We start from the raw sequence: 27278 nt of genomic DNA on the forward strand, positions 1-27278 counted from the left end.
ATCTATGGATCAGGGAATGGATGTTGTTGTTTGACATGTGAAATGTCCCTTATAGCAGTGATTATCAACCTTCACAATGCTGTGACCCTTTAATACCAATAATTGTAGTGATCCTCATAAGATTATTTTCCTCATTACTTCATAATTGTAATTGCATAGTAATGAGTCTGTGGTTTATGTAACCCCTGTCTCCACCCACAGATTGAGAACCATTTGACTTATAAACTTATGTATTTAAATACTTGGTCTCCAACCAATGGCTCTGTTTTGGAGGGTTGTGAATCTTTTAGCCAATAGAGTCTTGTAGGATTAACCAGAGTCTCTGGGAATGAACCTTGACGTTTATAGATCAACTCAACTTCTGTCTGCTCTGTGTTTTCTAAATGTGGGTCAGTGTGACCAGCTATTTTATCCTCCTATCTCCATGCCCTCTTCATCACAATCTGCTGCATTCTCTGAAACTGTAAGCCAAAATAGCTCTTTCCTCTTTTAAATTGTTTCTTGTCAGGTCTTGACTGCAGCAACAAAAAAGTAACTAATTCAGACTCATTACTAAGTAAGGCAAGAATGAAGGGATGCACACAAATGGTGCACAAGCATACATTTATTTAGGCAAAACACTCATATGCATAAAAGTTAAATTTTTAAAAAACTATTCCAAAGAAATAACTACAATTGTGTGATATGCTGTTACAAGAAATAGAAAAATTCCCAAAAAGACATGAATTACTAAAACTGACTGAAAAAAGAAAACTTGCATAGGACTCTAACAATAGATAAGAGCCCCCAGTTAGGAAAGCCTCAATTGAGATTATTTCATTGAAAATTTTTACTGTATCCTTTTCTTTTTCTAAAGAGGACTGATTGTATATGAGACCATTAAGTTGTATAAACTTTGGATCAGTTTGGTATGTGATATACTTATTTATTTGCAAGGTGTCTCAGTTACACACAAATTTCTCTCTCTTGGGCAGGTTCTACTCCTTTTGTGAAGCTTTCCTTGGCAGATAGCTAATGGCTTTGACATTGTAATATCCTGGAGTCTCCAGTACAATTCATGGCTCCCTTTCATAGCTTCACGAAATGGCCCCTTAAGGCTTCCATGTAGGGACTCCTTTGCCAAATGTCTGGCCTCAGTGATTCTCTTTAACAGCAAAGGAATATTCCCAACCTCACACCCCACCTTACCTCCTGTTTCCTTCATGATTCTAAATACAGAACCACATGGCCAAAACTGCCAACCAAGTTCAGCTGCCTGCTTGAGATGAATCATTGCTCCATTACTGTACACAATCTTTTCATATGTTGTTTCTTTTTTAGGAGAAAAAAAAAAAAAACCCTCAGAAATGTTCCTTTTACAAGTTGCAGGATTAGCTTTATGGGGTCTTGCCTTGAAGAGGCACACTCCCTTTATTCCATTTCACAACAGGTCTTAATCTCTTTCAATATAAATCTTGGCTCCAAAATTGAATTCCCTGGCACTCTTTTTGATTCACATGCTACATTTTGTATTTCCTTTTTTTTTTTTTTTTTTTATACAAACAGTACATTTTAAAATTTCTTCTTGCCTGGCTTGTACCTTGTAAACCTGCCTAAGAGTGATGATTCATAACCACTCAATAGTTATTAGGCTGTCTTGAAATTTCCTCTGCCAAGGAAAGTAATTCAGAGCCTTTTAATTTGGCCTCAGGAAGATTCTTGGGACATGGACAAAAAGCAGCTACATTCTTTGCCAAAGTATCATAAGCATAGTTTCTGGCCCAGTTGTTAGTATTATTCCCCTCATAAACCTCATCATATGAACCTCCAGTAGTCCACATTGCTGTCAGCACTACTGTCTTCCAAGTTCCTACAAGCCACATTTATAGCATTTACTTGAATTCCTAGTCCAAAGTCCTCCAAAGAGCAGCATGATCAGGCCTAAATCATCAATACCCCACTCCTGGTAACAGCTTTTCTTAGATTTCTCTTGCTATGAAAAGTCACCATAACCAGAGCAATTTATAAATTTGTTTATTTTGGACCTTATAGTTACAGAGACTTAAGTCAATGATCACTATGGAGCATGGGAACATGTAAGCAGCCATTGCACTGGAAGAGGCAGAGAGAATTAATTTGGAATGTCTTGGACTTTTGAAATCTCAAAGCCCATCTCCAGTGATACTCCTCCTCCAATGAGGCTATTCAATCTATCCAAAACTTTCCCTCAACTGGGGACCAAGTATTCAAACATGAGCGTATGGGAGCCATTCTTATTCAAACCACATTGGTGTTTTTGCTGGTGGTTCATGTTTGTAACCCCAGTACTAGAGAAAGGAGATAGGAGGATCCCAAAATTCTCTCAGCTAGTCTAGCCTGTTAGTTTCTCCTGTAGCTAAGATGCCTGTCAGTATGTGTGGTTCTTCATTTCACCCTGCTGCTAGAGTGTGAAAACACCACTGGGCAGACAAAAATGCAGAGACACCAGCCTGTGTTTTCCCTGCCACAGAAATAGGTTGGTAGGCTTTAGGGAAGTGCTGATACACTGCTCAGGGGGGTGGGAAAACACAGCCTAAGATGTGGAAGGCTGAAGCTGGGGTTTCCTGACTCCTGGGAATCCAGTTGCCTCTGGAAAATCACACAGAGGAGTCAGAAACGGAGGGTCAGGGGTGCCTGGGCCTGCAATGAAGAGCCTGGGCCAGGGGCTCCCAAACTCCTGGATATCAGGTGGGTGCCTGGGTTCTTGAGACTCTGAGCCAGCTCAACCTTACCAAGTTTCCTGGCATGGTCCACTGTCCCACAAATCTGGTGTCACCATGTCTACCTGTTCTGTGCCTGAGGTTTCTTACCTACTGGGGAGCTATTTAGACAGGTAAACTGTTTCCTACTTTCTTCTTTATCAACTTACTCCATGTACTTGATTTTTAGTGAATAAAAATACTTATTTTATGTACGTGAGTAAACTGTTGCTGTCTTCAGACACACCAGAAGAGGGCATTGGATTCCATTACAGATGGTTGTAAGCCACAATATGGTTGCTGGGAATTGAACTCAGGACCTCTGGAAGAGCAGTCAGTGATCTTAACTGCTAAGCCATCTTTCTAACCCCAATGGGCACACTTTTATTGTTACATTTATTTATGTCTTAGAGCTTTCTACTGGAATAAGATTTTCCCATTTCAAAGAGAAGACTATGTAGTCTGGTTTTCTTCCAAAAATTTTATCATGTGATCAATCTAATGTTGTTTTGTATGTGAGGTTTCTTTCTGGTTTTGATCCTGTCCTATTGGTACCACTGTCTTCATTATAGTATGACCTATTTAAAATCTTAGATCTAGTTATTTCTGTCTAGAATATAACTTCCAAATAGAAATAAATATGGAAAGATAGCCTAAGTATTACTTTAATATTATAATAACTGTTTCACTGGGAAAATGCACTTAAATCTTGTTTTTCTTTTTTTTAAACAAAGTATCATATTATATATACCTTAAATTCTAGGATATGAAATATGGAAAGTCCAGACAGAAAAAGACAGAAGGTTTTAAAGGCCAAGAAAACAATGCCTACAAGTTACCAGAAGCAGTTGGAGATCCTGAACAAGTCAACGAATGTTGAAGCTCCAAAAACAACAGTTGGAACTAATATTCCAAATGGTAATCAGAGGTTAAATCCTGGATTTATAGCTAGCAAGTGTACTCCTTCTGGACATATTGACTCCTCACTTAACTCTTTGAGAATTCAATATTTTCACAGAAAAGTATAACATTTTCCCAGAATTTAATTAAATAGAAGTTGTTTCAGAAACAAAATCAGGAAACACAAAGCCAAGGACATCTATTGACTCCTCCAGCAAATACTCCACACAAGAGGCAGCAGAGTTGCAAAACATATCTGAAACTCATTTTAAACAGGAGTTGAATGTATCAAGATCTTTTTCTGGACATGAAGAGAATTTATACTAAAACGTTAGTGGCCCTCTGTTAGGTTGAGTGCTGTAACTCAGAGTACTTTGGATAACAAGAGGATCCACAAAATAGTTTCCCGTTTAGAAGCAAATGCTACTTCAGAGTTTCATGATGAAAGTAAAAGTTATATTGTAAGTTGAGACTCTTGAGACTCGCACCTAACCTGGCGAAATCAGTCTGCTCTAGTAATTGTGCTGGTGCCGTTTTGAAAACTGAAGAATATAGCATGATCTGTTACTGTGGCATTTTAAATTGTGAACATATGAATACCCAAAGTGGCAGTTCTTACTTGGCTTTGATAGGAGTAACAGTAAGTGTATGCCTCTGTATCCTTTGGAGAAATTCAAATAGTCACTTTGTTTAGGGGAATTTTAATGTCTCAAACTTACAAAAAGGCTACATATAGATAGGACAAAAAGTAATGATGGCTGTGTTCTCAAATTGTTTTGCTTGTGAACTGTTCTTGATTCTGAGATGGAAAGATATGTTGTTAAAGGAAAAAGTTATGGCTATTCACTATAATTATTGACTTTATTCCTATTGCTAGAGTGGGCAACAGGCAGAACCAAATACTGTTGAAAAGAGCTCTTTTTGGAGTCTGGGGTTCTCAGTTGACAGAGTGCTTGCTTGTTGTATATGAAGCTCTGGGTTCAATCCCCAGCACCACACACATTGGACATTGTAGTGCATGCCTGTAATCCAGAGCACTAAAGAGGGAGACACAGAAGGATCAGAAGGTTTTGGGTTTTTTTTTGGTTTTTCGAGACAGGGTTTCTCTGTATAGCTCTGGCTGTCCTGGAAGTCACTCTGTAGACCAGGCTGGCCTCGAACTCAGAAATCCACCTGCCTCTGCCTCCCAAGTGCTGGGATTAAAGGTGTGCGCCACCACGCCTGGCTGGATCAGAAGTTTTAAGGTTATCCTCAGCTACACAGCAAATTTGAGGCCAGACTGGTCTACATGAAACAACGACAAACCTTCCTATCCTGTGGGCAGGTTAAAATTATTGCCAAAGAAAAGGAAGTGAGATACAGAGGAGAAGCAGCTTGATTGGTTAGTGTATGTCTGTTGTACTTAATCATTGAATCACTTTTGAGTTTAAAAACAGCTTATTTCCATATAAGTCGGTTATACAAGCTAGAGAACTGACTTAGTGATTAAAAGCACTGGCTGCTCTTGTGGAGGATGCAGGTTGGATCCCCAGCACTCTGATGATGGCTCACAACCATTTGTAATAACTCTACTTCCAGGGGACCTAATGCCCCTTGTAGGTGCTTTTCAGGCACACACATGATACACTGATGATGCATACATTCAGCACCCCCTCCCCAAAAAAGTCAGCTACAGTCTGTTTACACATCAAGTTAAATTATGATTTACCACATAGAGAAAGACACCAAAACCAAACTACAAGTACCTATGCAGGCAACTCTCGGGCAAACTTGACTCAATTCAATGATATCCACTCTATCTAAAGGAAAGTGAAATGTTACCCCCAAAAAAGGATTAATCACGTTTTCCATGAAAGTATAGGAAGTCTCAAAAGATAGTTTATGGCAGCTGGTTCATTTTAACTTTGTCTTTTGTTATTTTAAGATTTCGTTTATTAGATTATAGGTTTTTATTAGTATTTATTAATTGTACATAACAGGTTTCACTGACATTTTTATATATACATAAAGTATTTTGATCATATTTGTTCCCAACCTTATTGCCATCTCTACTCCTTGTTTTGATGATCCCCTTCCTCTTTAGACTGAGTATATAGCTCAGTGGTAGATCTCTTATCTACCCTGACTTTGATTTGTAACACAGCAAAAGAGGAAGAGGGTTGAAACTAAATAATCTTTCTAATACCTTCATGGGTGTTTGTTGTGATCCAATGAGTTTAAATAGTGTTGCTTACAGGAACATGAGTATATTACTAGTGGATATACTACTAAATTAAATGATTCCCCTCTTTCTGCAAACATTAACTGCCAATAGCTCCTTGGGAGCTTTGTAGGTCCCCCTAGAGAACAGGTATATTAAGTTGTTCATAAATCTTTTTCTTTCCATAGAATTGATTTATAGATCATATGCCAAATAAGAGATGATAGATGCAGTTAATCCATGTGTCTGTCTATGTATATGACCAACTACCAGAAGAGAAACAAAGTAATTAAAGGAAGTTCTATAGTTATAAAATATCAAAATAAATGTTATTAGAAGTAGGATATTTATGTTGGTTGACTAAAATGCTGATTAGGGCCAGCAAGATGGATTAGCAGATAAAGGTGCATATTCAAAGCCTGGTGACCTGATTTTAATTCCAGAAATGCACATAAAGATGGAAGGAGAGACCTGACGTCACAAAGATATCCTTCGACCTCCACACTTAATGTAATGGCATGCTCACAAACATGTATTATGTACTGTGTACACATGCATACACTAAAGTAGTGGATTCCTTAAGTGCCTATATATAGAAAGGTTTAAATTATACAATTTATTTAGGGTTTTGTTTGGGGGTTTTTTGTTTGTTTTGTTTTTTATATTTTGGTTATATATTTGGCAGGGTTCTTTTTTTTTTTTTTCTCATGTGTTTTGTTTTGGTGAGACAAGGCCTCATTATACAGCTCAGTCTGGCCTTGATTCTTGATCCTCTTACTATCTCCCAAATGTTGTAATTCGAACTGTGTGACACCTCGTCCAGTAGATATCTGGTAAAACAAGACTGAAAAGGTTTATATGTGAGACCAGAATCCTACCAAAGATTTTTTTGTTAAAGAACATTTTTATGGAAAAAATTTTATGCAGTTACCTTTTTTTTTTTTTTTTTAAGATAAGAGTCTTACTATGTAGCACTGTCTGACCCTGAACCCACAGAGATCTACCTGCCACTACCTCTTGATTACTGGGGTTAAAGTCATGCACCACAATGCCCAGCTAAAGTTAATTAAAAAAAAAAAAAAGTACTGCTGTTGTCACATTATGGTTTTTTCACTTGATTATACTCCCTAAAGTATTTATTTCCTTCTTAGGAAGGAATATTTTTATCTATAATGTTTTTCTCTCTTCAAGGCCATAATCAGAAGATGTTTTCAAAAAACAAAGAAAATGTTAAGGTCATGAAAGCTTCAGAGCAAATTAATGAAAATGCTTGTGAGGCTCTGGAAAGGCATACAGCACTGCTAGAACAGGTAATGTGTGGCTTAAAATATTCGCCTTAGGAACTTAGGATTAGTAAAAAATGTTGAAAGGGCTAGAGAGATAGCAGAAGTTAAGAGCACTTGCTGTTTTTGCAGAGGACTGAGATCAGTTCCCAGCATCCATGTCTGATGGTTCATGTGTACCTCCCACCACCACCACCACCACCCACCCACCCTCTCTCATGGAATGTCTTAGGGTTATTGTTGTTGTGATGAAACACCATGACCAAAAGCAGCATGAGGAGTAAAGAATTTATTTTGCTTCTACTTCAGTATAACAGTAAGTCACTGGGGAAAGTAGTCAGGGCAGGGACCAGGAGCTGATGCAGAGGCTATGGAGAAATGCTGCTTACTGGCTTGCTTCCTATAGCTTGCTCAGCCTGCTTTCTTTTATTTAGAACCTAAAACTACCAGCCCAGGAGTGGCACCACACATAAAGGATTAGGCCCTCCCCCATCAATCACTAATTAAGAAGATCCCATACTGGCTTCTACAGTCCAATCTCATGGAGGCACTTTCTCAATTGTGGTTTCCTCCTCAGATGATTCTAGTTAGCTATGTCAAGTTGACATAAAACTAGCTAGGACATAATTCAGATAAAACCAATGTCTCAGTTAGGGTTTTACTGCTGTGAACAGACACCATAACCAAGGCAAGTCTTATAAAAAAAACAACATTTAATTGGGGCTGGCTTACTGGTTCAGAGGTTCAGTCCATTATCATCAAGGTGGGAGCATGGCAATATCCAGGCAGGTATGGCACAGGCAGAGCTGAGAGTTCTATGTCTTCATCCAAAGGCTGCTAGTGGAAGACTGACTTCCAGGCAACTAGGGTGAGGATCTTATGCCCACACCCACAGTGACACACCTACTTCTACCAGGTCACACCTATTCCAATAAGGCCATACCTCCAAATGGTGCCACTCCCTGGTCCAAGGATATACAAACCATCACAACCAATAAGAGAAAAATGATTTTTATTACCAATATATTTCTATTTTCAGGAATGATTCTAGTCTAAGTAATCTACTCAATTACATGTCTGTAAATGTCTTGTAGAAGGAGGTAGAATTTATATTTAGTAGGCTGCCAAATGTGTAAGACAAACATTGAGCTTTACTTACAGTTCCACATTTTTTTTTTGTCATGGGTTTTTTTTTTTTTTTTTTTTTTGATCAGCAGCAATAGCTGTTTATTGATTGCCTTACAATTGTTTACTATTTCATAGATTCAGACAACCTTGTAGTTCATTTTGGAATCTTGATATATGCAAGTTACATACCTCCTCTTCCAAACTAACCTAGGTAAACTGATTTTTAACACTGTTAAGTATACTTCTTGTCTTCATTTTTGCTCAATTATGTATTTCTATGTGGCCTGTCTGTCTGATCAATTATGAGATGAAATATAACTTCAGACTAGGCATAGTGGTCCATTCCTTTAATGCTCAGTGCTCAAGAAAGGCAGAGGTAGACAGCTCTCTGAGTTTGAGGCCAGACACATCTCTAGAGTGACTTCCAGAACAGACAGACAGGGCTATACAGAGAAACACTGTCTCATAGAAATAAAACAAAACAAAAACAAACAAAGGCCTGGTGTGGGTGGGTGGGTATAATCTTCAATTCTAGTGGAATAACTGTATTCTGGTTCTGTTTTGATGAGTCTGATTGTTATTTGTGTGATTAATGTATATTATTGGAAACAGTAGTCAACTGGAACTATATGAATTGAAGTCAACATTTTGAAGATGAATTTAATTTTAAACATGTTTATGTGCCAAATATTAGATTGTTGTGCAAAATTTAATGCCAATTTTTATAAAACTTAACTGGTATAGTAGTGTGTAGTAATTTTTCATTATAAAACATCAGGAAAGAGTAAAGCAGCTTTTAAGCAGTAGAAAATAAGCTGGGTATGGTACACACCTTTAGTCTAGCACCTGTGATGCAAAGGCAGAGGGATCTCTTTGAGGTTGAGGCTAGTCTGGTCTACTACAGACTAACTGGGTCTACATAGTGAAAAAGTCTTGTCTCAAAAAAGTAGGAGTGAACTGGAGAGATGGCTCAGAGGTTAAAACAATGACTTTTCTTCTAGAAGACCCTCAAGTTCCAGCACCCACATGCCACCTCATGATTATCTGTTAGCTCCTGCTCCAGGGGAATCTGATGCCCTCCTCTGGCCTCTGAAATGTAGCACATGCATATATGCACAAAACATAAAAATAAAAAGTAGTAAGTGAAATTGTTTTAAAATCTGAAACTTGTATGTTTTGGCTTTATTTAAATTCTAGGTTAAGCATTGGATTCGACAGGAGATCTGCATGATAAACTGTAATTTATTTGATAAAAAACTGAATGAACTGAACGAACGCATTGGGAAGACCCAGTGCAAGAGTAGGCATGAAGCAATAGCTGGTGAACTCTTTGTAAGTTTCTAATTTCATTTTCTTCCTTTTAATATGTGTAGAATGTGGTTATATGCTGCATGTTGGGAAAGGGAGGCAATAAAATAGTAGTTCTCAACCTCCCTAATGCTGAAGCCCTTCAGTATAGTCCCTCATAGTGTGGTGACCCCCAACCATGAAATTACTTTTGTTGCTACTTCATAATTGTATTTTTTTTTTCTGTCATAATGTCATGACCCACAGATTGAGAATCACTGCAATAAAAGAAGACCCAATTAGTTTAAGATTCGAGAAATAGTTCTAATAGGCATGCTGTATTCATTGAGGGTTATCTGTGGTATGAAAGCATTTTCTTTCCATTCTGATATGTGCCTTATTAGAACCTACATAATTTATTTTAAGATTTTTCAAACTTTGCCTTTTTTTTGAAAAAAAAAATAAAATGATTTCTAGGATTTATGACATTTTTGACCAATATCGATTTTATTACAGACAAATTAAGTTTCCAGTTTTGTTTTTTGAGGTTGGATCTGGCTATATGCAGTCTAGGATAACATTGAACTCTATATCATTCTGCTTTAGTTCCCTTAATTTTGGAATTGCAATCATGTACCACCAGAACAAGCCCCTTCCCTTCTTTTTTTTTTTTTTTTTTTTTTTTTTTTTTGGTTTTTCGAGACAGGGTTTCTCTGTGTAGCCCTGGCTGTCCTGGCACTCACTTTGTAGACCAGGCTGGCCTCGAACTCAGAAATCCGCCTGCCTCTGCCTCCCGAGTGCTGGGATTAAAGGCGTGCGCCACCACGCCCGGCTCACCCCCTTCCCTTCTTAACTATCTTATGTAACCGATTGTCACTTATCAGTTTTCTACATTTTGGGTTCTGTGTCTATACTTACTAACTGCAGGCTGTATCCTTTTAATGTGATGTAGTCTCATTACATAGCTCCAACTACCTCACCATCCTGGAATTCACTATGTAGATTAGACTGGCTTCTAATTCACAGAGACTTGCCTGTCACTGCCTCCTTAATGCAGAGATTAAAGGCATGTACCAATATAGACAGACTGAAAATATTCAGGGAAAAAGTGTTTGTATTAAACATATACCATCTTTTTGTCTGGTCATTATTCTCTGAACAGTATGGTGTAACAACTCTATAGTAACATTCCTGTTGTGTTAGACACTGTAAGTAAAGATAATTTAAAGTTCACAAGAGGATGTGTGTATGGTTTTAACATCTGCAGATTTTTGTATCTATAGAACCTGGAACTATTCCTCCATGGATAGCAAATGATGATGACTATGTAGGAATTTATCACTGGGGCTGGTGATATAGCTAAGTTATAGTGCTAGCATAGCTAGTAGTAAGTCCTGAGTTTGATCCCCAACAAATATAAAGAGGGTATGCTGTTGTACAACTCGATTACCCAGAGATAGAGGCAGGAAAACTAGGAATTCAAAGATATCTTTGGCTACATACCCTATCAAGGCCACCCTGAAATACATAAGACCATACCTACAAATAATAAATTAAATAAAATAAATAAATAAATAAATGCATTTAAAAAGTAAAGATGCTAGCTAAGAGAATGGAAGAATAGAAGACATTCCCTGCTAGGGGGTCATTGGAGTCTAGAATTATGAAAAGTTGCCAGGCAGTGGTGACACGTCTTCAATCCCAGCACTTACGAGGCAGAGGCAGGCAGATTTCTGAGTTCGAGGCCAGCCTGGTCTACAGAGTGAGTTCCAGGACAGCCAGGACTACACAGAGATACCCTGTCTCGAAAAACATTGAAAACAACAACAACAAAAAAAGGTAATGAAGTAAAAGAAAAACCTTTTCATTTATTTGTGTAGATGCCTGCATTTCATAAGATTACTTGGTCAAGTAGTTGTTTTCATTCTTTTGTAGTATTTGGTACTCTGATTTGGTATTCATTTAGTTTTCTCTCTTATAGGTAAAAATAAGAAGACTTCAAAAACGCATCAAAACAGTATTATCATCTCAAAGAAATTGTTTGGAACCAAACACATTACCCAGTAATACAGTCTGTAAGGTTCGTATAAACACATAGTCTGCTTGGATTGTTGGACCATAAGATATAAATATACTTCCAAATGAGGCCAGAAAGCTTGGGTATAGTGTTGGCTTCTTGTTTTTTAAATGTAAATGTGAAAAAAATTACAGAAGTAGTACTGAAGGGAGGGACTGTGTAACAAAAAGGAGCCAAGACTTGATGATCTGGGAAATTCCCAGCATATCCAGAGCACAATTCTAAAATGAGGTTTGTGGACAGAAAAACAGCTCTGGGGAACAAGGATATGTACAGCCACTACCTTTTGGTAGTCCTTGGAAGAACCAAGGTCATGGTATTTGCCACTTATTCCTTTTATAGTCACTCTGTTTAGGTTAGTATGTGCATCCTGGCTTCCTCTGAGCTGTAGTTTCAATAACAACTTCTTTAATGGCCTTGTGTGCTCTTCTGCTTGACTTCATTCTGTGGGCTCCATACAGTCACCTGTGATCATCATGCAAGTGCTATCTCAATTGTCACTGCTGTTAGCCTGTGTTCACCATCACAGAGTGGATTGGCCTGCTGGCTCTCTGGTGTGGTGCTGAGTGCTGCTGTGGCTTTAGTAGTCTATATCCTGCTACTGGATGTGTGGGAAGATGGCAATATTGCCATTGAAGTAGAGTGGGTTGGCTGCTTATCTTGGGTGGAGTTCTGGGGGTTGCTCCATTGGACTATGTTTGCTATTGTTGCTGAAACCAGTTACATTGCCTCTGCCCCAAGTGTTGACCCAGCTTCCACTATTTGTACAAATGTACAGCTGGAACATTTGATTCTTCTGGTATTGGGTTTGGTTAGCACCACTACTAGGTATTAGAAATGAGGGGATGGATGGATAGATGTCTGCCATCCTTATAATCTAGTATGGGTGTATAGAGAGTACTCACTGTGGTCATGAGGATCATATCTAGTTTTCCTTTTTCATTAAACTTTTCAGCTACTTTATGCTTATCCATTGAATTATTTACAAGGCTGTAAAGTTGTAGTTAGAGTAGAGAAGAGGAAGAAAATGGATCTGTGTTACCTTGTCCTGGAAGTGAAAGGACATCAGTGATCTGCTTTGCCTCCCAATGCTGCTTGAGCATATTCATATATAGCATCAGTTTGCTTAGTATAATAGCACTTCAGGGTTCTGCCTAAATGTGTCTACCATAGTATAGTGTTCATTCCACCACTTAGAAAGGGCCATGTTCATTCTCAGCTGAGGCATGGAGCCAACTTGAACTTCAAGGCTTGAATATAACAATTGGAAGTTTAAAATCACTCTTTTTATTGTAGTTTTTAAAACTTAGACTACTAAAAATAAGATATTGTATAAGTATCTTAGTATCTGTTTGCCCTGTTTTCAAAGTCTAGATTTGTAATGTCATTGTTAATTACTTGACTCATTTTTGGCAGAGAAATCACTTTTATGGTCATCAGCCATTGAATTACATACTATTTAATATTTTAACACATATATTCAAGACTCTTTTTTTTTTCAAGACTCTTCCATGTGAAATTTTACCTTCCATTCACCTGCTTTTCCCTCATCCATTTAACAGGTTACAGATTCAGAGGCTATGAATTTGAATGTGACCCAAAAGTCAGTTAAAAGTCGAAGTAAAAGAATATCTTCTGTGAACCATACCCCTTTAAACTCTTCAGAAAAAGCAGGTAGAAAGACTAATTTGCCATCAACTTGTGTTGAGTTTGCTTCTGAAAGGTAGGCATTTCTATAAAAATACATAAAGTTATTTATCTAAATGTATGCTTATAGTTATATTAGTTAAATATAAAATAGCTTAAAATGTCACCTTCACATCAACAATCTGAAGGAATTCAGTTGATTCTCTGACCTTCTGTTTTGTTTTAATCACACTTGAGTCTTGAACTGGTCAGGTGATGGGTCATTGTGCTGCCTTTTGTCACAGTGATTAATGGGTCACGTTTGGTTCCCTCCATTTTGAAAGAATTATTATGATAACATCCAAATGGGGTACACTTAATTATCTAATTATATTACAAAGCATACTATCTTAATTATATCATAAAGCACTGATCTAGCACTGATGAGGGCTTGGGACTGGTCAAGAAGAGTGTTCTTAGAAGCAAAGAAGCATGCTTAGTGGTTTGGGCTTAGATCAATGCTGTTCTAAGGGGTGTAGTAGAACATATTGATAAAGTCTTTTTTTTTTTTTAGTTTCTTTGAGACAGGGTCTATGTTACCCTGGCTCGTCTGGAATTTGGAACTTAACATATAATTTTGACTTTTCTAGAGCTGCCCTAGTAATCCCATGTTACTTTGTCCTGCATTTTCATTTATTTTTATTATTTTTTCATTTTATGTGTATGTATTTGTGTGTAATATGTGCACATAAATGCAGTTCAGTGGAGAATGTCAAATCTCCTTGGAGCTGGAATTCCAGGTAGTTGTGCACCACCCAACATGGGTGTCATAACCTCTGAGCTATCTCTCCAGCCCCTCTTTCTTTCTTTTTTTTTTTTTAATATTTTTTTTATTACATATTTTCCTCAATTACATTTCCAATGCTATCCCAAAAGTACCCCATACCCTCCCCCCACTTCCCTACAAAACCCATTCCCATTTTTTGGCCCTGGCGTTCCCCTGTAATGGGGCATATAAAGTTTACGTGTCCAATGGGTCTCTCTTTCCAGTGATGGCCGACTAGGCCATCTTTTGGTACATATGCAGCTAGAGACAAGAGCTCCGGGGTACTGGTTAGTTCATAATGTTGTTCCAACTATAGGGTTGCAGATCCCTTTAGCTCCTTGGGTATTTTCTCTAGCTCCTCCATTGGGGGCCCTGTGATCCATCCAATAGCTGACTGTGAGCATCCACTTATGTGTTTGCTAGGCCCTGGCCTAGTCTCACAAGAGACAGCTATATCAGGGTCCTTTCAGCAAACGCTTGCTAGTGTATGCAATGATGTCAGCCCCTCTTTTTAAGATACATTTTTAATGTTTTTAATTATGTGTTGAGTCCTGTATTTTGGTGTTAAACGAGGAAATGATTAAGAAAGCATTAAATTGATAAAAGCAGGAGTCATCAGTCAATGAGTCTGTTGCTATCACTTGTTGACAGCATGTTCTGAAGTGTGACACTGAAGTGTTTTGTCACTGAAGTGTAACAAAAAAGGAAAGTCAGTGCTGCTGATACAAGTGAAGAAGCCGAAGATCCACAGTACTGGCACTTCATAGCAGACATGTTCTTATTACAGTGGATCCTGTCTAACACAGATACTCACTTTATGTTGTATGTGGAAACAATCTGAAGTTTATGTAACTGTTTCAGGCAGTTAAGCATCCTTTACAAAGTGTGACAAACGTGTAACTTAGCGATGATGACTTTCGTGTTTTGTCTTTGGTTTTTTGTTTTGTTTTGTTTTTGTGTTTGTTTTGAGATGGCTTTATTGACTGGCTAGCTTAAAACTAGCTATGGCTTCAAACTCAGAAATCATCTTACCTCTGCCCCTCGAGTACTGAGATTAAAGGCCTTTAATACTTTGCCTCAGAAGGTGAGTTTTATAAAACATTTAAGAAAAAATGCAAATATTAAGTAAACTCTTGCCAAAAAATATGAAAAGGTACTTGTTCAATTCATTTTATGAGACATGAACCTTGACACTAAAATCAGTGTTAAAAATATTGTATATATGAAGACTTACCCACAATAGATTCATGTATCCTAAAGAATAGAACAATCTATAAAAGTTGATTGGATCATAGTAGTACTGGTCAAACTGTTAGATTAGTGCAGCCTGCATTAACCTTCTCATAAGAGGAGACCTAAGCCAAGATTTCCTAATAAGGATTTGGTTATTGTTTTGTTTTGTTTAAAGGTCAATTGTGGTCTTAGATAAACTGTTATACGGCCTTAGATAAGTAGTACAACACTCAGGCATCAGGAGCTGAGCAGAACCTTATCTGTATAATCTTTGATTTTATTTCCCCCTATACTTGTGACACAGCTCCAGCCTCAAATAGACTCTCAAGTGTATCCTGTAAGATGTTTTATTGTTGTTTTTGGTCTTCATGCCAGTCCACTATGATTTCTAAGCTTCTTCTGCTAAGAGGAAACACTCAAGAAATAGAGGCAGGCAGAATTCTGTGAGCTTGAGGCTATGTAGCACTGTCTCTAACTAAAACCTAATGCTGCTCATTTAGGGGCCAGTGAAATGGCCCAGTGGCCCAGTAAGTAAAAACAAACTTGCCTTAAAGCCTGATGATCTTTGTTCAATTTCTGGAGCCCACATAAAGGTTTCAGAAGAAGAGATCATTTTAGAGTTGACTCTCTGATGGCTCACTCGTGCTCACTCTGGCGCTCTCTCTCTCTCTCTCTCTCTATATATATATATATATATATATATATATATATATATATATATACACACATATACATACACACACACACCACAGCACACAAATGCACATACTCACATGTACTTACATGATGATAATAAGGTTTAGGGCTAGAAATATGGCTCAACCAGTAAGAACATTTGTTATTTTTTTAAAGAACATACACACATACACACACACACTAGCTGTCTTCAGACATGCCAGAAGAAGACATCAGATCCCATTACAGATGGCTGTGAGCCACCATGTGCTTGCTAGGAATCGAGCTCAGGACCTCCGAAAGAGCAGCCAATGCTCCTAACCACTGAGCCATCTCTCCAGCCCCAGAACATTTGTTATTCTTTCAGAGAATCTGAGTTCAATTCTCAGCACCCACATTGCATCTTAGAACTATCTGCAACTCTAATTTAAGGGGATGCAGCACCCTCTTCTGGCATTCAAAGTACCAGACATACATAGTACATGCAGGTGTAGGACCCCCGAAGGGAGACCCTCACTCAAGTCTCAGGGATCGCGAGCCCAGAAAGCCACAGCAGTCAAGCTTGCTGCAAACACACGAGGTTTTAATGGCACACAAACCAGCATGCTGAGGTCGAGACCCATACACCACGCAGGGGTAGAGGAGTCTGACCCCAACCCTATTTTCCAGCAGGCTTATAAAGGCAAAAACCAGAACCTAGGGGGAGGATCAGAGAGGAAATAGGGGAAGTCTAGGGGCGGATATTTACTTCAAGGCACCTGGGACATTGAAACATTTTGTGGTTGTTTTTCCCAAAAGTTCCGGGAAATTAGACCATCTGGCCAGGGGCCGGGGCCCATGTTCTCAGGGCAGTCATTATTTTATTTTTTAATCTTCATTTCCCTACTTCTTCTTGTGAGTAGCTCTAATCTTAGAGCGACCCCTCTTCTTCTTTCGGCAAAGTCAGGTACTGTTGTCGGAGCACCTGTACAGCACTAACCCTGTCTTTTACAAAAGCCACTAACTTATTAAGAATGCAAGGTCCAAAAGTGAGCAAAAGCAAAAGGATGATTAGGGGACCGGCAAGGGTAGAAACAAGGGTGGTAAACCAAGGAGACTTATTAATCCAATTTTCAAACCAGCTTTATCTTCTCTTTCCCTTCTGCGCCTGTCTAACCGGTCCCTGAGTTTAGACATAGAATCTTTAATTATTCCAGAATGGTCTACATAGAAGCAACACTCTTCCTTTAGGACTGCACAAAGTCCTCCTTCTTTGAGGAAAAGGAGGTCTAACCCTCTCCTATTTTGCAGTACTACCTCTGACAGGGAGTTCAAGGATTCTTCTAGTTTAGTTATGGACTGCTCTATGGCCCTCAGATCAGTGTCCATGGCAGTTCACAATTCATCAAAGTATCGAGGGGTCTGAATTAAGGCGGTTGTACCTGTGCTAACCCCAGCCGCCATCCTAGACTCAGGAGGACCGCCAAAGTCATGGTAATGGGCTCTCGCTTATGGCGGACCCGATGGTCGAATTCATGGACAAAAGAGCTGTCATCATGGTACAGGAGCCTAGGGACAAGCTGAACTAGAATACAGTAATCTTTAGAAGTGTTAAAAACAGAAGTAGATATGCAGGGAGTGAGACCAGTGTTGCAAGCCCACACTGTGTCTAAGGGGGGCACTAGGTACTGACCACTGTCGGAAAACTGGATATGTTGGGTCTGATTACAGAGGTGCCGTCTGCATTGTGGTACTTGACCCAAGCAAAGTCCGCTCCCTGAGACAGCTGCCAGAGTCAGTTTTCTGTTTTCCCCCCAAGGGCATTGAGAATGGTCTGCAGTCTTATTATAGGTCCTGACTTGGGCAATTCCCTCATAATAGGGGGGACTAGAGGCATAGCACAGCCAGCAAGACTGAGTAATATTGGGATTAGTACGGTTGAGGACCAGGAATGCCTCTTGTACCAAGCTAAACAGGCGATTCTCAGTGTCTGGGAGCGAGGGAGTGGTTGGGGCTAGATCATGGGAAGGAGTGACAGTAGGGCCACCTAAAGTAGGCCCAGGGAGGGTAGGTCTTGGAGGGGGTCTCTGAGGCCTTTTAACAAAGACGGAATTAGGCCCCACTGACTGGGCTGGAGGACTTTTAATCTTCAGCCAAACCTTAAAAGTGAATCCAGGGTCCATCCCTGTCACATAAAATCTTAGGCCCCACTGCCTCCCCTTTATCCAATCTTCCTTTGCCTCTTTTCCTTTCTGAGTAAAAGTGATGTTTAAAGAATCATGGCCCTTATTTCGTCTGGACACTACAATAAGATCCCAGCTAGAGGAAGGGTGCCAATAAGTGGTACCAGTGGTTTCACATCCCCACTGACTACAGAAGAAGCCCTCTGCTCCCCTGCACCAGCGAGCCTCTTTTTTACTATTTCTATCCCTGGGACATACATAAAAGGGCCCCTGACAATGCCCCCTTTGTTTAGACTCACTACTACAGCCTGGTATATCTGCAATGTACTGCCCCTGGGAACTTACCCCCTGGTTATATGACTGCTTCTGGTAGATTACCTCGCCCTGGGGCACCGTTTCATGTGACTCTTCAGGGATGTCCCAAGCGTCTAATCCAGCCATCAAGGCACAGATTTCAGGGAACAGAGGGGGCCACCATGTATAAGGGGGCTACCTTTGAAGTACTCCATACGGTATCTCCGGCTTGAGAGATGACTTCCCATGTCAGGGTCATGGGAGCATGAGGATTACTACCCAAGGTTGGGGCTACAGCGAAGGCGCAGCTTAAGAGAATTGTCAGTGGCTGCCACCGTCCAGTCACCCTCATCTTGGTTTGGTGCTTTTTTTACATGGGACACATGTATCCAGGTGGCAATTCCGTCTACCTTCACTGCCGTGGGGGTAGTCAACAGCACCAGATAAGGTCCTTTCCACCAGGGCTCAAGCAAGACCAAGTCTCCGACCTGGAACCCGTGAGGCACTGCTGTGGTCCCCAGTGTGTAGGCTTCTTTGATCTGGTTCCAGATCTGTGTTCTGACAACTTCTAAGGCCTTTAAGTGGGTAAACAGAGCAGAGGGTGAAGAAAGGTCAGTGTTGGGATCCAATATCCCACCTGACTCAGTTAAGGGGGGCGGTCCCCCATACAGAATCTCATAGGGGGTGAGGCCGAAACGTCTGGGAGTGTTTCGGACCCTGAGAAGCTCAAAGGGAAGGAGAGTCACCCAGTCCCAACCGCCGGTCTCAATGGCTAATTTAGTAAGGGTTTCTTTTAGGGTCCTATTCATTCTTTCTACCTGTTCTGAGCTCTGGGGACTGTAAGCACAATGTAAATTCCAATTAGTCCCCAGTTGTGTGGCCAATTCCGACTTACCTGGGCAATGCAGGCCCGTTGTCCGAGCCGATTACCTTGGGGATCCCAAACCGAGGCAGGATTTCTTCAAGGATCTTCTTGGCCACTACCTGAGTGGTTTCTGATTTGGTAGGAAAAGCTTCTACCCATCCTGAGAAGGTGTCTATGAAAACTAGGAGATACTCGTTACCATACTTTCCTGGTTTAATTTCAGTGAAGTCCACTTCCCAATAGAACCCCGACCTATCTCCTCTTAGCCTCTTTCCAGGCTCCTTGAGTGGCATTGGTCAAGGTGCAAGCTTTGCGTGACTTCAGTACCTCTTCAGCTACTGAATTTAACCTTAACACATAATACTTAGATCCTTTAATTAAGGCCTTGAGTTTATCACTTCCAAGATGGGTTAGTTGGTGAATATGCCTCACATAGTCCTGTCCTTCTTTGGAGGGTAGAATAATCCGCCCATCTTTAGTCTTTGCCAGTCCATGATGACTAAACATTTGGGCTTTTCCCGCCTCTGTCATATCTTCAATCTTATCACAGTCCTTAAAAGGGTAGTTGAAACTAGGATCCGCGACTGGAGGATCCGGCACGGTTTCAGTTACCAAGGTTACTGTCCCTTGGGCTGCCTGCTTTGCCGCCTGATCAGCCATCTGATTTCCCCTTGAGATTGAGTCCCCCACCTTCTGGTGCCCAAGACAGTGGACGATGGCCACCTTTTTTGGTAGATGTACGGCCTCTAAAAGGGCCAGTATTTCTTCCTTGTTTTTTAATGTCCTTTCCTGCTGAAGTGAGCAAGCCCCTTTGCCTGTATTTGGCCCCGTGGATGTGTGCAGTGGCAAAAGCATAGCGACTGTCAGTGTAAATGTTGATGGGCTTGCCTTCCGCCATCCGGAGCGCTTGTGTTAGTGCTATGAGTTCCACCTTTTGAGCAGAGGTTCCTTCCGGCAAACTGCTGGCCCAGACCACCCATGTTCCATCCACCACTGCTGCTTCTGCTCTCCTTTTTCCCTCCACCAGAAAACTGCTTCCGTCCGTATACCAGTTGGGAGCTCCCGGCCACGGTTGGTCGGTCAAGTCCCTTGTGACTCCGGTCTCTTCCGCCAAGATGTCAGCACAGCGGTGTATTGGAGTGGAGGCCTCTTCTTCTGGGAGCAGGGTGGCCGGGTTGAGGATGGCCGGTGGGGCGAAGGTGATTCTTTCCGTCAACAACAAGCTCTGGTAGTGGGTCATCCGAGTGTTGGTCATCCAACGGTCAGGGGGCTGGCGTATTATGCTCTCAAGGGCATGAGGGGCAACTATAGTGACATGCTGTCCCAAAGTAAGTTTATCTGCATCTTTGACAAGCAAGACCATGGCTGCAATGGCCTTCAGGCAAGAAGGCCACCTGCTGGCCACATGATCCAGTTTCTTTGACAGGTAGGCCACAGGCCTTTTCCATGGCCCTAGTGCTTGGGTCAATACTCCACGAGCCACTCCGGCCTGTTCATCTATATACAGAGTAAATGGCTTAGTCAGGTCAGGCAAGGCCAGGGCATGGGCAGTGAGCAGGGCGGTCTTTATTTTTTCAAAAGCCTGCTGATGTTCCTCAGTCCAGCTGAACGGGACCTTTTCTTTTGTGAGGGGGTACAAAGGGGCTGCCAGGGTCGCGAACCCGGGTATCCAAAGTCTGCAAAAGCCCGCTGTCCCCAAGAACTCACGTACTTGTCATGGAGTGGTGGGGGTTGGGATCTGCATCACAGTCTTCTTTCGAGCTTCGGTGAGCCATCGCTTTCCTTTTCGGAGGGTGTATCCTAGGTAGGTCACCTCGGTGCGACATAGCTGAGCTTTCTTAGCGGATACCCGGTACCCCAACTTACCCAGTTCACTCAGGAGTCTCTTGGTCCCGTCGAGGCACAGTTCTTGGGTTGAGGCTGCAAGCAGTAAGTTATCTACATACTGCAAGAGAGAAATCTGAGGGTTCTGTGCCCTGAAGGGCACAAGATTGCGGTGGAGCGCTTCATCAAAAAGAGTGGGGGAGTTTTTGAATCCCTGCGGTAATTGGGTCCAAGTCAGCTGGCCCGAGTGTCCCCCTTCAGGGTCACGCCATTCAAAAGCAAACAAGAGCTGACTAGTAGGATGCAGCCGAAGGCAAAAGAACGCATCTTTCAAATCTAGCACAGTGTACCAACGGCGTTCTGGTGGAAGGGGACTCAGCAAGTTATAAGGGTTTGGCACCATTGGGTGGATGTCCTGCACCCGCTTATTGACCTCTCTCAGGTCCTGCACTGGCCTATAGTCATTGGTTCCTGGCTTGTGGACAGGCAGAAGGGGAGTATTCCATGGGGACTGGCAGGGAACCAGAATACCCTGCTGTAACAGTCTTTGGATATGTGATCTAATTCCTTCTTTGGCTTCTCTCTTTATGGGGTACTGCTTTACCCATATAGGGGTGGAGGCAGCCTTCAGTTCGACCACTACTGGAGGCACCCTTTTAGCCTCCATACCTGCTTGTTCTGTCCAGACTTCAGGAAAAGCCGTCAGCCATTCATCTGAGGGCAACTTTTTGGGTCCCTGATCGTGGAGACGGTATTCCTCCTCAGTACCCAAAACCAAACATACTATTGAATCCTTTCTCCAACTGACCTCAGGTCCCTGAGGAGTAAATTGAACCTGTGCTTTTAGTTTAGTCAACAAATCCCTTCCCAGCAGAGATGCAAGACATTCGGGAATTACAAGAAAGGAATGAGTTACTTGGTTTTTTTTCTATTTCTAGAGTCTGTTTCATTGTCCAGGGGTAAAATTTGCTGCCAGTGGCTCCCATTACCATGATCCTTTTTGATCCCAATTGTCCCAACAGTTTGGTCAAGACTGAGTGTTCTGCTCCTGTATCTACCAGGAAGTCGATGGGGGTCCCCTCCACAGAGAGTGTTACCCTAGGCTCGGGGAGGGGAGCCGAGCCCTGACTTCCCTAGTCTTCCTCTAGGGTCAACACTCTAGGTCCCCTCTGCCTCTTCCTGGGGCACTTTCTGGCCCAATGTCCCATTTCCTTGCAATAGGCACACTGATCCTTTTCAAGCTGGAGTCTCTGTCCTCCCAGAGGTCTTCTAGCCCTGTCGCCCAGGTACCCTGACTGCCTTTTCTCTGGCTTTTCTTCACCTACTACTGCAGCCAAAATCTTAGTTAAATTCCTTTCCTGGCGGCGATCACGCCTATTTTCTCTTTCCTCTGCCTCTTTCTTTTCTCTTTTCTGTTTCTCCTCCTCTGTCTCCCTTTTGTGGTATACTTTCTCAGCTTCCTTCACAAGATCCTGCAAAGTGTAATCTTGGAGCCTCTCTAGCCTCTGCAGTTTCTTTTTAATGTCAGAGGCAGACTGACCGATGAAGGCCATGGCTACAGCAGCTTGGTGCGCCTCTGAAGTGGGGTCAAAAGGGGTATACCTTCTATAAGCCTCCATCAGTCGTTCTAGGAAAACTGAGGGGGGCTCCATCTGACCCTGAATAACTTCTTAGCCAAATTGGTAGGACGCCACTAGAGCCTGGCGGTAGACCAAAAGACTCTCCCTACCTTCAGCAGTATTGAAGTCCCAGTCAGGGTGGTTTAAGGGGAAAGCAGCATCAATGAGATTAGGGAGGGAAGTGGGGGTTCCGTCTGGCCCGGGAACATTCTTTCTGGCTTCCAAAAGGATGCGCTCTCTCTCTTCTGTGGTAAAGAGGACCTGCAAGAGCTGCTGACAGTCATCCCACGTAGGTTGGTGGGAGAACATTAGGGACTCAAGGAGGCCACTGAGCCCAGACGGATTTTCTGAAAAGGAAGGGTGATTAGTTTTCCAGTTGTAGAGGTCGGCCAAGGAGAACAGCCAGTACTGAAGAGAGGGGCAAGTTCGTTAGGGCCCGGGAGCAGCCCGCCGACGTATGCCCAGAGTGGCAGAGTGGTCACCGTGGACAGCTCTGGGCTGGCTCCATCCGTCTCTCGGCCAACCAACTCTGAAGAACAGAACATCCGCAAAGGTCTTTTTCTAATTTCAACAGAAATATTATGACCCCTAGTCTTAACGTCTGTCCAGTGGTCAAGGGTTAGCGTTAGGGGGGTCGTCACAGTCTGTCCCATTTCTAAATCTATAATACAAGACAAATGACAATTACTGAAATAGAGAAAATCTGTCTCCTGTTCCGAGTCGATCGGAAAAGAACCGAGACACTGTCGACCAGCCGCGGCCCTTGCCGCCTCAGATTGCGGGGGGGGGAGTCGGTACCCCTGGTCTCCAGATGGGGTCCGCTAGGCATCCCTGGCCCTCCCCCTGTCTTCCCAGGAAGTCTCCCAGGGCGAACGGACAGTGGACACCTGAATACGACTATTTTTAGCCACTCCTCACTCCCTCCCGGAGTGCCGATTCAAACAAACGTCCGCAAAACCGAAACTGCGATTGCCAGAATTCAGACAGACGGAAATATAGATAAGACAGACATAACACCTTACCTCCAAGTGACTTTATGACTCCTGGGTGGTCGTCAAATCCCGGACGAGCCCCTACATGTAGGACCCCCCCCCCCCACCAAGGGAGACCCTTACTCAAGCCTCAGGGATCGCGAGCCCAGAAAGCCACAACAGTCAAGCTTGTTGCAAACACACGAGGTTTTAATGGCACACAAACCAGCATGCTGAGGTCGAGACCCATACACCACGCAGGGGTAGAGGAGTCTGACCCCANCCCTATTTTCCAGCAGGCTTATAAAGGCAAAAAAACACAACCTAGGGGGAGGATCGGAGAGGAAATAGGGGAAGTCTAGGGGCGGATATTTACTTCAAGGCACCTGGGACATTGAAACATTTTGTGGTTGTTTTTCCCAAAAGTTCTGGGGAATTAGGCCATCTGGCTGGGGGCTGAGGCCCATGTTCTCAGGGCAGTCATTATTTTATTTTTTATTCTTCACAGGTAGAACATATATTTAATTTTTTTTAAATAATAAAGCTTAAAAACTACTATTTTAAAATTCAGTTTGCCCGCTGCTGCTGTGTCCCACCACAAAAAGGCTGAGTATCCCGGGTGGAGGAGCAGCCCCAGCAACAGGCCTCCCGAATGCCCCAGGTATCATCCCGCAGCCACAAAGCTCCCCCCCCCCCCTCCATCTCCTGCTCCGGGCAAGAAGAGTCCGAGACTCCAGTGTATAGAAAAAATAACAACTGATAAAGATCCCAAGGAAGAGAAGACGGTGATTCTGTCCTCCCTCAGGAAGTTTCCATTACTACAACTAGAGCTAGCCAGAGCTGGTGCAGTAGTAGCAGGACCTCTATCTCTTGTCTTCAAGACAGCGAGAATACTCCGAGCTCAAGGTCCAAGCCTGGCTCATTGCAACTCGTCTGNAAGACAGAACCAATTACTGATCAACTTAATTATGATGTTCCAGAAGAACATCAGTCTCCCAGTGGCTTTAGTAGTGATGAGGAAGAGGAGGAGGAAGAAGAAATGTTAATTGGTGAAGAGGAAATACCATTCAAAGATGACCCAAGAGATGAGACTTACAAGCCCCACCTTGAAAGGGAAACCCCAAAGCCACGGAGAAAATCAGGGAAGGTGAAAGAAGAGAAAGAAAAGAAAGAAATTAAAGTGGAAGTAGAGGTAAAAGAAGAAGAGAATAAAATTAGGGAAGATGAAGAGCCTCCCAGGAAGAGAGGGAGAAGGCAAAAAATATGACAAAAGTCCGCGGTTTCCCAAAAAGAGAAAAAAGCTTCTAATCTAATATGTCCGTTATGAGATGGAAGGATGTGGAACTGTTCTTGTTCAACCTCGCTATTTGCAGTACCACAGTAAATACCAGCATTTGCTGAAAAAAAAAATATGTATGTCCCCATCCCTCCTGTGAACTACTCTTCAGGCTACAGAAACAACTTTTGCGGCATGCAAAGCATAGTACAGACCAGAGGGATTATACCTGTGAACATTGTGCTCGGGCCTTCAAGAGTTCCCATATTCTGGCAGTACACCGGATGGGTGAGAAGCCATTACAATGCGAGATATGTGGATTTACTTATTGACAAAAAGCATCTCTTAATTGGCATATGAAGAAACATGATGCAGACTCCTTCTACCAGTTTTCTTGCAATATCTGTGGCAAAAAATTGAGAAGAAGCTCTGGCAGCCAATTCCGGTAACCTCATCATCAGCACAAATATCTTGGGCACTAACCCAGAGCCCCTGACACAGCCTGCAGATGGTCAGGGGCTTCCTCTTCTTCCTGAGCCCTTGGGAAACTCAACAGCTGGAGAGTGCCTACTGCTAGAAGCTGAAGGGATGTCAAAGTCATACTGCAGTGGGACAGAACGGGTGAGCCTTATGACTGACGGGAAGATCTTTGTGGGAAGTGGCAGCAGTGGGGGCACTGAAGGGCTGGTCATGAACTCGGATATACTCGGTGCTACAACAGAGGTTCTGATTGAAGATACAGACTCTACTGGACCCTAGTGCAAAGGAAGACTTTGGGCACTGGGACAGTGCAGACTTTGTATTTAAAGGATAAAAAGGACAAAAAAAAAAAAAAAAAAAAAAAAATTAAAGCATTTAAAAATCTAGTAAAAAAACTGAAGGGCCAAAAAAAAAAAAAAAATTCAGTTCTCTTTCCTTTCATCCCTTCCTCACATCTTGCTAGGGGTGGAACCAAGCTAGCCAAGTGTTCTACAGTTGAATTAAAAAAATTTACAAAATAAATCCTGGTAAGGGTTTGCTTCCCACCTCAGTTGTTTAGGTTCTGAATGAAAGACACACACTCAGACTTTATATTTTAATATTAATATGCCACAAGCTCAATAGCTGTGCCACTGCTTAACCTTCACTTGATTAATCCTGAGTTATTACTTTCTAATTCCATGTTCTTTCTTGGCTGCTGTGGACCCAGAGGGCTGTCTAACTAGGCCGTGCTCTCCTAACTCCTCCTTGCCATGCCTCTCTGTCCTGTACTCTTTCCAGGCATGGTGTTCTTTTCTCTACACTCTCCTGGCATGGTGGATCTCTCTCTTCTTCCTTGCAGTTCCAAACCTGGAAATACTAAACCCTGCCTATGTCTCTTCTTCCCAGCTATTTACCAAGCAGAATTAACTGGGGCAGGATCCCTCAGTGTCTTTACGTGTGGACTCTCTCATGCAAACAATTTTGGGGACCCAATTAATATTAGAATATAAGCAACATTAGGCCAAACCCACTATATTTCCCCCATTTTGTCCAGTTAAAAAGGATCTTTTCTCTCAGATAAAAATCGAACACAATTATAACAGTTATGCAAATTATAAGGTATATATATATATATATATATATATATATATATATATAAGACATTTGTAATGTTCACTCCATCATATTTGTCAATTTAGATAAAGTACGCTATTATCTATCCTAATTCAAGGATTTTATAATTCTATACTTGAATTATGTCTGATTTGAATTTGCATTACCACCTGAAAACTATTCTTTCAAATCTAGAACATTTTCTTTAATGCTAAACAATTTAAGTTCAATTATGAGACTATAACTAGTCTTCAACCCTGTCAGAGATCTGAGAAGGAATTAAATATTATTTGAATATGTAGGAAGCACAAAGACATAGTGTTGTAAGTGTTGGCTCACACGGACTGGGTTTCACCTGGGAGGTAAGCCAGGGATGAAAAGAGAGGGGAACTGGGTGGTTGAGAGAAAAATAGAGCTAAGTCAAGATTTCTGATCAAAGCTCAGATGTTTAATAGCAAAAGTGCTTATAAAGGGGCAGGCGGGGAGGCCCATTCCTGCCAATCCATTCTTGGAGCCTGGAACCATGCAGGATAGGGTGTAGTCTCTGGAGTAGCTCATGGGCCTCTCAGCTGGTAGCAGTGTCTTGAAGGAGAACAGCTGCAGTGGCTGAACAATAGAGTGATCTAGGGAGGAAGGCTCCACCCTAGGTAATCTCCTTAGTGGCAGCAAGGTCAAGGTCTTGGCTCAGCCTGCTTCAGGCTGGGGGAGGTTACAATTTCCCTCCTGTTATTCATATTTTA

The 27278-nt window shown here is 41.9% G+C and overlaps 1 protein-coding gene and 1 pseudogene across 1 annotated transcript in view; both read left to right on the plus strand.

Moving 5' to 3' along the window:
- The window catches only part of Atf7ip2 (activating transcription factor 7 interacting protein 2), a 54074-nt gene that overhangs the window by 4874 nt on the left and 21922 nt on the right, over window positions 1–27278 (plus strand). The window contains exons 2-6 of the mRNA XM_021185482.2: window positions 3481–3635; window positions 7009–7127; window positions 9426–9560; window positions 11497–11595; window positions 13155–13315. Coding sequence (XP_021041141.1) covers window positions 3491–3635; window positions 7009–7127; window positions 9426–9560; window positions 11497–11595; window positions 13155–13315 — 659 coding nt within the window. The 5' untranslated portion in view covers window positions 3481–3490. The remainder of the gene's footprint in view (window positions 1–3480; window positions 3636–7008; window positions 7128–9425; window positions 9561–11496; window positions 11596–13154; window positions 13316–27278) is intronic.
- Window positions 22649–25765, plus strand: LOC110311967 (annotated as a pseudogene).

Source organism: Mus caroli, chromosome 16, assembly GCF_900094665.2.
Source record: "Mus caroli chromosome 16, CAROLI_EIJ_v1.1, whole genome shotgun sequence".
Taxonomy (NCBI): domain Eukaryota; kingdom Metazoa; phylum Chordata; class Mammalia; order Rodentia; family Muridae; genus Mus; species Mus caroli.